General features: G+C 38.0%; 1 protein-coding gene across 1 annotated transcript; it reads right to left on the minus strand.

Annotated features, from left to right (window-relative positions):
• Positions 1-1067: 1067 nt before the first annotated feature.
• rragca (Ras-related GTP binding Ca) lies at positions 1068-11749 on the minus strand. The gene is made up of 7 exons (XM_026317232.1): positions 11567-11749; positions 8871-9074; positions 7886-8085; positions 4699-4813; positions 3783-3925; positions 3346-3494; positions 1068-2964 (listed from the first exon to the last, which is right to left on the minus strand). The coding sequence occupies exons 1-7, from the start codon at positions 11747-11749 to the stop codon at positions 2810-2812; spliced, it is 1149 nt and encodes a 382-aa protein (XP_026173017.1). The 3' UTR covers positions 1068-2809.
• Positions 11750-12162: the final 413 nt, after the last annotated feature.

The following is a 12162-nucleotide window of genomic DNA, read 5'->3' on the forward strand; positions in this document are numbered from 1 at the left end:
GCATGGGTAGGCTACATGCGGATGCATAATTTATCTCAAATTAGCGCCTATTTGAGTAAGCATCAAAGCAAGGCGGCTAAGGTTGGAAGAGAGCTTAAGGAACCGCAGGGAAACCATCGCCAGGATTAATGTGGGAGATTTTTATAAGAAATTACTGGCTTAATGAAGTGGATAAAAAAGCTGTCAGTGTTTTATTGCATCTAAATTGTGTGGAAGTGGTGTTTAGCTGTCTCGCCTACTCCCCACATAATGGGTCGTGACAGTAGCTTTGAGGCTTATTTAACTTAACTGGTGAATAACTTGCATGGCGAAGCTATTCACTGAGTTGTTTTTATAGGCACCAAACCAGAAAAGGGATTTTTTTTTTCTCTTGCTCATTATAATGCCATATGAACAACAGCCAACTCAAGAAAACAGACAATTAACAGTTTAGCTACTTTCATATTATAGAATCACCAAAAATACCATCCGAGCAAATTAGCAAAGGTTAAAAAGGTCATTTAGATCATTTCATCCAGTCATGAACTTGACTTCTTTATAAATTGGATGTGAGCTAGAGCCTATGTTTCATCAATACCGACTAATCCAATTTACCCTATTGTTATGCTCTTACTGCAGTCCCAATAAATGAAATGGATTCTCTTTACTGCTCGCAGTGGTTACAGAAGCTGATGACATTTATAGTCTAACTTTAACAGGCTGTACAATTCACCACAAAGGTTCAGCAAATGATGTATGCTCACTGTAAATTTAACAAGTATGAAAACAGCTAGTGGGCTTGGAGAAGATACAAAAATGAATAACAATGCAACGTGGGGAAACACTTGAACAGTCCTGCAGTGCCATCTTGTGTTTGTTTGTAGCTTTGCAGTAGATTAGATGCTAAGAACTGTTTGACAAACATCGACAATCCAAACATTTCATTCCCTACAACAGTATTCAAGAGCATTCTGTCATTTGGGTTCTTTTAAAAATGCATCAAGATAGTGGTGAAATGATTTGGTTTCTGAAATGACTTTCTGTTGCTTAACCTATGCTGCTGGGCCGATTTATACAATAACAAAACCAAAATTTCAACTTTCATTTATTTCAAACAATATAGCATCACAATACATGAACCCAATCATCCATCAAGGTTTAATGTGCAAGTGTTTATTTCCAGGTGACTGAAGACGAAAAGATTCAGAAGATCTTGGGGCTGTTTCAAGTTAAAACAAGATGAACCTGAATACCTTTGCAGAATAAAACCCATAACACCTTCCAAAACATCTTACTGCATTTTACTCAGCAAAGTTACCTAGACAACACATTAGTCCTGCTTTGTAAGTCAGCTGCTGGTCTTTTAATGCAACCAGTCTGAGTTCCCATTTCACCCTGATATAAAATAACAGAAAAATGCAGGCACAGACATCATATATGCTATTTTAATGGCAAATGTAATGAAATTTGGTCTTTTCTCTTCATTTATGTGTTTAAATTGTCTGGGTTAGTTTCAGTTTATCACCTTTAGATAGAATGAACAGTGTTGAGGTTGATAATATAAGTTGACAACTCACCGATGCATGCATGCTTGGAATGAATACATTGTGTTCTTTTGAATCCTGCTAATCAGAGACAAACTAATTACAAAGTATTGGTTAATCATTTGGGGCAGGACTAAAACTTTAAGTTGAAAAACATGCAAATTTCAACCAGGTCACATCAGCCTAAATGCGTTGGACAGTCAGATCTCCATCAGTCCTGCACCTCAAACAGTGTATTTCTTTCTTACACAGTATCAAATAAGATTTTAATTGGGACATATTTTGTTTCAGAATCATTTATAATATTGGCAGTGGTTTTGCAAAGACCATTTTCTAATTTTCAGGCAAACTCAGTTTTCCCTCTTATCAGAAATGTAATGAAACATTTTCACACACAAAAGTTACTTTCACTGATTGAAAAAAATTTAATTATACTAAGCTCCTGTTATTGACAAGATGGACATACACTTTTTCTCTAAAGCTCCTTCACCATTACAAACAAGGAGCCCAGTGACACACACACACCCTCATTCACACAAAGATATCCACACACACACACGCCCAAGTTAGATGGACAGCACAATCCCTTTTCACTCTGCTCACAAAACTTTGTTTTCCCTTCACAAGTGAAACCAAACAAAAAGCAAATTTTGGGCAGCATTCACGTAGGGTGAGGTGAGTGGTGGTGAGAGAAAGCTTGCGCTTCTGTCAAGCTTTATCCACAATAAGGCCATCTCTGAACATGTGTGGGTTAGGACTAGCAGTTTACAGCCATCTCTTTTTTTTTGTTTTGTTTTGTTTTTTTTTTTCCTTTTAAACAGCACAGAAGTGGTCGGGGTGGATTTATCACTAGATAGATTCCTGCAAACTGATATCAGTTTGTCCATAGCAAGAGGTTACAACAAAGATTTGTTTTCTCTCCTCACATTGTTCATGCAAGGAAGCCAGCAGCTAAATATCACAGTCTTTGACCGCGTTAAGAAATCCAAAGAGAGAGAACGAACACCTTTTTTGTCCAGATGCAGTTTTACACTCTAGACTTCCTCACAGCCAAGACGGTGCTTTTGCATTCTCCTGAAATGGATGCTTAAATTTCCCTTCCATCTCAACCAGACCCCATTTTGCTCCAGTGCTGCACACACACTCTTGGATGGAGCCATCTTTCAGTGCTTTAGGTGCAGGGAGCAAAGGATTGTGATTGGCACTCTACTGAGCCCCAGTTCAGCAGTCTTTCCTCTTGCCTCTTTTTGCATCTTTGAGTCTGTTTTTTTATTATGCGTCAATATCTAGACAGTGTTGCGTGGTGTGCCGTTCAATGCAACGGCCTTGTTGCAGGGTGAGCCCACAGCCTGGGTGCCCACTAGACGCTGGTTGGAAATGCCCACCTCAAATACTTCATGGATGGCCTTCCGGAAACAGTGGAAGTTGTAATCTATTAATCCTAAGGAGGAAAGGAAAAATTAAAAACAATATATTTGTCTGATGTTCTTATGCCTTCTGTAAAGACTATTAGACAAAATTGCATGAAAACATTTTAAGCTATAGTTTGTGGTATTACTTTTATGTTCTTTTTTTTTTTTTTAAAACCACCATTTTCTAAATCTGCTTTTCAGAGTCCAAAACGTCATGACACTGTGTACTTAACTGGATTTTTCTCTGTAACATAATTAATTGCAACACATTGCAATGCATATGTTCTTGTAGATGCGATGATAAAATAATGTGCATGAAACTATGAAAACAAGTGACTGAAGCCACAACATCATTAGGCAGATGAAACCAAATGAATTGCATTTCCCTGATTATTTTCCTGACAGCCAACCTTTGCGCTCGAAGCTTTCTTCTCTCAGGATGCAGACAAGGGCCAGGAACTTGGTGACCTCTTTCAGGTACAGCACAGTGGTGTTGTTGAGCTTGATGATGGCCATTGACTCCTTGTCATAGGCACTGCCACTGCCATCCTCCCTCAGGCTAGGAGTAAAAATTAATTGCAGTAGATGAGATCTAATTAATTGAAGAAGACTTATTCATTAATCTTACAGAACATTCAAATAAATTATCATTCAAAATTGACTCTCTGCATACACTTTCCTATGCTTTCAACATTTACTGAACAGGTTTTGACAGTTAAAGTGTGGAAAGCACTAAAATAATCAAAATATGAACTCTGGTAATTTATTAATGTACAAAAAAAAAAAAAAAAAAAAAAAAAAAAAAAAAAAAAAAATCAATAAACAAAAATTTCAAAAACCCACTCACCCATAGATGCAGGAGACATCGATGACCACATCGATCATATCGCAACACAATTCGTATGACTGCATGTCTACAGGAGAGCTGTCTGTGGCGATGTAGATCTTACTGACCACATCAAACAGAAACGCTTTCTCTATCCCTGAATTCTGTCAGTGACAAATATTAGATGTAGGACAGAGACAAAGAAAAGCGAGACAAGGGGAAGAAGCGAATGTTAGAATATTATTATGGTATAGGAACAATGTATTAAGTCATAGGCTTTTGTTTTTAAGAAAAGATGAATATTAAGATGACAGACTTGTATAGATCTGGCAACTGTTATAGACATTTTAAATTCTGATTAATTATTTTATTGATTAATCACCCTATAAAACATCAAACAAATTGTGAAATCTCCTAAATATCCAAAAACAAAAACTGGTAATGAAGTTGCATTTTGGACCAACATCATAAAACCCCAAAAAACCCATAAAAGAAGGCAAAAAAAACAAAACAAAAAAAACAAAACAAAAAAAAACAAAACAAAACACCACAACAGTTATTAAAACTGTTGCAGATCTGACAAACACATAACTAATCAATCAACTTACTGTTTCAGCCAGACACTTATTGAAACCATCGTAGTCATCTTTTAAACATACTTTGTTGAACAATATTTATGTATTTATGAATGAGAAGACCTGTTTTATGGCAACAATAATTTCTATATCATTTGTCAGTTATTTAAATATTTACCTTAGTAAAGTAACTTTCTCATCAATTCAAAATGTCTAACTGCACGATGCAAAGATCAGCGTTAGCAAAACTGTGGCCAGAGAAACTTGAATGGGCATTACATGAAAAGCTAAAGCGATGTCAGGGTCACACACACGCAGAGACACACCACGCTATCAGTGACAAAGTGAGACTCTTTACTCACAGAAATGAAGATATTGAGGAGGTTCTCCAGAGTGGGAAGCTGAGGGATGAGTTTTTGAACCACTTTGCTGAAGGCCTCAAAGATGGAGTGGTCGTAAATACTTGTCAAGTAAAAGCTGAATGAGTTAAAGATAAGGGGAAGTGAATCAGCAGTTACTAGTAGTTAACACTTCTCACTTCTTCAAAAAGCATATGAAAGCAGGTAAAAATACAGTCACGAGATCACATGACATGCTGGATCACAGAAAAGAGCCTGTTGGTCAAAGTATTTAAGCCTGATTCAGACATAAAATCACAGAAAAGAAAAGAAAATAGGGGACATAAGCTGTCCTCATATGACTGCTGTGAAACATGACTTATGGACTTTGGCTATTGAGACATATAAATAAAAAAGTCAGGCTCTGAGGAAACCACTGGCTTGAGCCAAATGGAACTGTCTACAGACACTTGGCAGAAGTTCAACTTTGCAATGCATTACAGTGAAGAAAGCACCAGAGAGCCACAAGGCACAAAAATAATAAAATAAAGCCCTCCCAGCACCACTATATATCCTGGACTGCTCTAGCTGTCTAACAGGAATAAACAACAATCTCACCCCACATAAAACACAGAGCAGCGTGAACAGTAAAGCTGCTGTAGAGCTGACTGGGCTCAGCCAGGGCAGCCTGTTAATGTGATACACAACACATTCAAGCTTTCTAAACTATGTGTCAGGCTGAGCTGCAATTAAAAATGGTTTTCAATTCTTTCTAGGGCTGCAATACAATCATTGTCTGCTAAATATGAAAACTGAAAGACCATCATTATAATTTTCCATAACACAAATTTACATCTTCAAATTCTGTGTGACAAACCATTCAAAACCCATAAATATTCAGTATATAAGGACAATACCAAAGAAGAAAATAACATTCTCACATTTGAAAGGCTGGAACTATTAATTTTGCATTTTGGATTGATAAACAGCTTGGGCTATTTTATCAGTTATGCAAATTATGGCACACATTTGATTTCTTTCAAGTAATATGCTCCATTTTTAACTTACTTATGGACTCTATTAATCTATACATATTAATAAATAATGACAAATGACTAACAACAATTTCCAGAGCTTAAACTTTCACTGACCATCAGTCAAAATAACAAGACAAAAGAAAGCTATATTGACACTGCAAATAATTATATTATTGTACTTGATAATAGACAAAGAACTGCTTTAATTGATTAACAATACTGTCACCAATACATTTTCTTTTCATTAAAGTAATTAATAATATAATCATTTCAGCACTACTCATTGCTTTGACTGGCTATTATTTATATGACACAGTAACACTGCCAATATAAATGAACAACAAACCAATCTTCTACAGTGCTGTACATTAAGGCTCATGAACCAAACCATACATGTGTACTTCAGCCTTCTTTCTTCATCTTAAGTGTGTTTGTCCTTTGGAGCCTGAACGATGACAGCTCTGGTATCTGAAGCACAGGCACCTCTTTCCTCATTACGAGGTCAAAGAGGAATCTCACAGTGACACTTAAGAGTATGCAGACCATGCAGCAAGACTCAGGTGACTGTTACAGTGAAAATGCAATTAGGTGAGATAATGTGCATCAATACCCAATATGCCCAATATCCCTGCCCTACCCTCTGCTATTACCAGGATTAGGTAAGTTTAGTCAGTCAGTAGTTAGAAGATACCATCTCAGTTGAGCGTGGAGTGGGGTAGACAAAGTTGACTGGCACACGAAAGACTTCTATTTAAACATATTTTAGTTACAGCATAAACCAAGTTGGGGCTAAATTGAAACTTCTCCCTAACAATTTCACCTGCTGACAAACACCATGGAATTTGGCTGAAAAAACTTTTTGTCAAATACATAATTTCTTTCACATAAGGTTCACAATGTTTAAACAATTGTGATCAATTCCAAGTGGGGGATTAAATTACAAGTCACATGCATCAGAAACAGATGATGTTGTGCTATATATGCAGATTTGAGGGAGAATAAAATGGGATATTTTAGGGTGTTCTGTCATTACAGTCTAATTTTCACATACAAACTTGACACATATTTGATGGAGTGAGAGGTGTAACTGACTGGACTCTATGCTGACATGGTAACACCCATATGTGTTGTGGTAGCAAAGGTGTTGCAACCCAGAGAATTGCTGAGAAAAATACTGAATTAATGTGTTTAACTTAGCAGTTATAGTTATTGTTTACTAATGTACTTCTTTGTATGTGTAGCAACTTATTTTTACAATCTTTATAAAGTCTGTTTAAATTACATCATAGTGGAAAGGCAGAGTTTTATCTGTGGAAGTACAGGGAAGTGTTGGTTGGTCTCTCTCATGTTCGCAGGAAATCAAACCAGCCCTAAAAATAAATGCACCCTGCCATGTAAGATGTTTGAGCCTGTTCATCCACTCAATCAAGTGAAAGAAATGTTTTATATCTGAGGAAGTTCAGCAGTGGCTTAGTAAAAGGGAATTTGAGGTTTGTGATTAGCTCAGTACCAACCTGTAGCAGCTTGTTTTTGATAAGATTTGGGTAAATCTCTTGTATAAAACGGCAGAATTACGATAAGCACATAATGTGAGGTATGGGTTCAAATCCTGCAGCTTTGAGTCTGATGTGCTGTTGAACTGTTATTGGTGTGCGAATACAGAAACATCTCAACAATAGATTTTTTTTCAATAATTGTTTTAAAATTAACAATACAAAGCAGATAACTCCCAAGGGATGTACAATGTGTAAACATACAGCTCTCTGGTCTACTTTCATAATGTATTACGGTCAAAGGCTCAATATTTTCCCCCCATCTACTTGAGAGACTATTTCACATACTTTTGGCTCTTTGGTATAATACCATCTTTATATTGCAGACCTAGAGATGTTGTTAGGAAAATTAAAGGAATTGCTTTAATGACTTTCACAGTGATGCAGTAACAAACAATCATGAATATATAATAATAATATAATATATATAAGACCAGACATGTATGAATAACAGATGTGATGTAACTTATTTGCAAACAGTGTGTCTCCATCTTTTTGTGTCAGAATGACCGTTTAAATCAACATCCTCAGTAACTGCAAAAGCAGCAGGGAAGACATGTTTTTTTTTTCTTTGGCCTACAGAAACAGTAGAAGAATAATAGAATGTTAAATAAAAGGTACCTGAGATGTAGCTTCTCTAAGCTAGCATCAGCTAGGTCGTCATTAGCTCTCTGGTGGATGTCTCTCTGGGTCTCGATCTTGTGATCATCTGATAGGCCGTCCACTTTGTGGATGAACACCTCAAAGTTGATTTCTGGATTGACCCTGTAGGCCCGTGACACAGTGAGATGAAGCCTGCCCAGAGCCTCCACATAATCATCCTGAAACAAACGTTATAAAACAATGACACACACAGGCACATGCAGAATTTTCTGAAAGTAAATCATAAAACTGGCTATAAATATATTACAAAATCTAGTTTTAAATCACAATTATCCTATATAACTGCATTCATCCACCCAATCATTTAAGTATTACCTTCTCTTTCTGCTGTCAGCAGTGGGTTAGCAATATAAAACCTTTAATATCAAATTAATAAGAAATCAGGAAAACATTTCAATAAGTCAGCTGCAAGCTACCAGTGCCATTTTGACCACAAAAGCCCTCACAGCTAAATGTGATGACCTCTTGCTTCAGTAGACTTTGAATCAGCACTTTAAATATTTTACTGGAGCTAAAACACTTCATGCTTAGCCAAACATTAATTAAAATAAATATCCTACAACTAATTCTCATCATCAAAACAAAGAGAAAAATCAAGACTCTGCCTATTTAAAGCTTGTACAGCCCTGTCTGTGGGCTAGTCCCAGGGCAATTCTTATCTGCTACACCAGGGACAGACAGCAGTGCACATTCTCATCAGCTTCAACCCAAGTATGAAGAAATTTAGTGTTGCAATATCTTCTAAAACTGCAAAGTGGAAACAGTTTCTTCACATTTCACTGTGACCAACTGCATAAACAAACAAATTGGATGCATCTCATTGAGTACAAATAAACCCTGCAATTAGAACACCTTTATTCAATTAGTAAATACTAATTGAAAAGCACCTAGGGTCACACGGAGCACAGGAATCAAAGCCATGTGACCACTTTCAAATCTTCACCTGAGCATCAATGACGAATATCAAAGCCCCTGTTCCTCTGAAGATCATCTCATAGTCAAAGGTGGGGTCAAAGAAATCGACCTGGCCTGGGAAGTCCCAAATCTGGAAGTTCACAAACGAGCTACTGGAGATGTCGTCCTTGTAGATCTTGTTGGTGCTTTCCAGGAACAAGGTCTCATTAGGAGACATTTTGTGAAAAACCACCTGAAATCAGAATTGAGTTCATCTTTAATGTGTAAAGTAGAGTAACTATGAGCAAGCAGGTTATGAGAAATCAATGAGTTACTTTTCACACAGTTTCCCTAATACGGCTTTTAACAGTGAAACCCCACATACCAATAAAAATACTTTCCTGAGGTAAAGCTTGAAAATATCTAGACTTTGCTATAGTACAAAGATGGAAATGCTAGTACACTGCAATTTTGCAATCAGTTTGACAAAAATATATTGTTTATGAATCCAGGTAATGCCTTTAAAATATAATATACATAAGGAACATAACTTTTTGAAAAGTGTGTTTTCGCACATATAGTGATGCACCATAAATGGCTGAATATGTTGCATATTGCCAAACTGCCTGTATGAGAATAACATTGTTTTCTTGGGGGATTTTATCACAACAGCTCTGTATGTTGACTTATGCTATGATTTGTGGAGGTATACAGAAGCCAAAAGATCAGCACACAAAGCTGATTTTGAGAGCTACTCACTTTGCAGGTCAGCATTTGTAAGTCAGAGGCAGAGGCACAGATTTGTAAAAGCAGAGTCACATTTGAGAGTGAGGGAGAACATTATCGTGAGAGTAACAGATGATCTGAGCGAGCAGCACGAATGTTCACACTCGCAAAGCTCAAAGCTGCTTGTGGCTACTTTTGTCCATGAGAGCAAACACAGAAACGAGCATGTGCATGGTCGCATGCTATAAACAGACCCTGTTCCTGCTCACTATCAAATGATGACCTGCAAACTGAGGAGCTCCTGAAATTGGCTTTGTGTGCTCTCAGACCTTTTGGCTTTGATTTACTTTGATAATGATTCTAGGACAAAGACATCATCCATACATCACATGAGGGAAAAGGGCAAAACACTGCAGACTCACTGGTCTGATGCAACACACATCACTTCGCCTTCAGCATTTTTCAGCTGCATGCTCTCAAACTGCAGACAATAAGGCTACAGTAGGATGAAGAGCATTTACTCATTGATTATGGTCTCAGCCTACGGAAAACACTAACAGGTAGAAAATAAGTTGCAGTGGCAGAGGACCTGGGAGTGTTTGCTGTGGCCCACACTGAGGTCACAGGCCAGTGAACCAGCCAAAAGCTAAATCACATGGTTTTCAGAACATACTGGAGGCTTAACGTGGAGCAGAAATCTGGGATTTGAGGATATGTAGATCATTAGAAAAACAGTACATGTGGTGCATGTGCACTTCATACAAAAAAGTGCAGTGTTTTACTTTTATTTCCTCCAGGGCAAAGTCTGCAGGACAGCCTCCTAACATGCCACACAATATTCAGCCTGATTCTACTTCCCCTTATTGCCCGTATTTTAACATTAATAAGTAAAATATAATAAAAGGCAAAACTGCATCTCATTAATTATTCAACCCCTGTGGCAGGCCATGATGTGAAGAATATGACAGAGAGGTCACGTTTCCTGTATGAATTAGATAATGCAAAAGAGAAGATGTTTAAACCAAGATGAAAAAAAAAAAACAACCAGATGAACTGGACAAGAATCCCTGACAAGCCCTAAAACCCCAGTTTAACATGTACAGCTGTTGGTACAGCTGATCTGATTATTTCCAAATTTGTTGAGAAATTAACACAAGTAAAATACAAAATTACCTAAGGTCAGTGTCCTATAGAGGGACTGTCTAAAAATCTAGTTTTAAGAGCTTCATTAAATTTATGTACATAATGTTCTTAACACAACTGTATCTCACACAAACTGTGAGAAAATTTCAGAATTTATGTTGATAATGATTTAATGGCTCCAGCTTCCCCAGTGTGAGGATCTCCCAGCTTTCACAGATCTTATGTTGTAGTAAACCGAATATCTTTTGGTTCTGGCTAGATAGAAAACCATATTTGAAAAACGTAACTTGGACTATGACAATTTTCATAAGTTCATTTTCACAATGTGCTGATGTTTTACAGACCAAACAACTAACCAAACAATAAAGAAATCACATTCATCAACACATAAAATAATCCAACCATGATTTCAACATATAGAGGAGCGGGATGTTGTCTAAGCTGCAGGTGCTGCACTGATTTAAAACAAGGCTTTAGGGCTTGCAGACAAAACGGAAGGTGTGGACGCTTTGCTGTCATGTGAGAGGCAAACACAAAACCTGCCCTTTGCCTCGCAGCTGGGTGGGACTAAGACATTTGGCGTTAATCAAACAATCACATGCTCTATGACCACACAACAGTAAAGACAGCGAGCTCCTCAGTTCACCTGGTTAATTATTTACTGACAAAACTACAGCCAGTTAATACTGAATGACAGCTAGTCATTAGCCACCGGATAAACTAGTTCTAACTCATGGAGCTAGATATGTTATATGCTGGTTGATAGCTGTCATCACTTACGACATGCTAAACTAACTTGCTAGCTATTTTGGCTAACATCCCGTGAAGGCGCCACCGCTCGCACCGACAGGCTAACGCTTCGCTGTCCCTGCCTACCTTCTGTATCGACGATTTGCCACTTCTTCTCAAACCCATCAGCAGGATTCTCGGTTTGTTGTCGGACGGCGCCGGGCTGTCCTCGATGTCGGCCTCCTCTTCACCATAACCGAAATCTTTGGGGAAGGAGTCCGTAACCCCGTAGCTGTCAGCCAGCTGTTCCACCTCGTACTGAATCGACATTTTGACCTAACGACGGTTGCTTCCCCTATTCCCCCCCTTACTTGTCGGTCAGCACGCCCGTGTTTGTGTCGGACGATCGGTACGCACCACAGAATAACGTCAAGCAATGAAAACACTTTGTAAATAAAGCCCTGGCTACTTGGAAACACAAAGCGTGATCCCACACATTTCCTTTGGATTTCCTCTCCCCTTGAAAAAAACTCGCTCAATGATCCCGCCCCTCCATTCTGATTGGCTAGCTGGGTTATAATGCGGAATATGATTGGTTGGACAGCCTGTCACTTTACTGGTGTTTGTCGCTGTCACCTGACTAGTACTCGGACTTGTTTTGTGACCTATCACCACAATAAGAAGCAAATACACGCTGTTGTCACAACCGTTTCACAGCAGATGGAAGCAACACGTTTGTAGCA

The sequence above is a fragment of the Mastacembelus armatus genome, chromosome 16 (genome assembly GCF_900324485.2).
Source record: "Mastacembelus armatus chromosome 16, fMasArm1.2, whole genome shotgun sequence".
Taxonomy (NCBI): domain Eukaryota; kingdom Metazoa; phylum Chordata; class Actinopteri; order Synbranchiformes; family Mastacembelidae; genus Mastacembelus; species Mastacembelus armatus.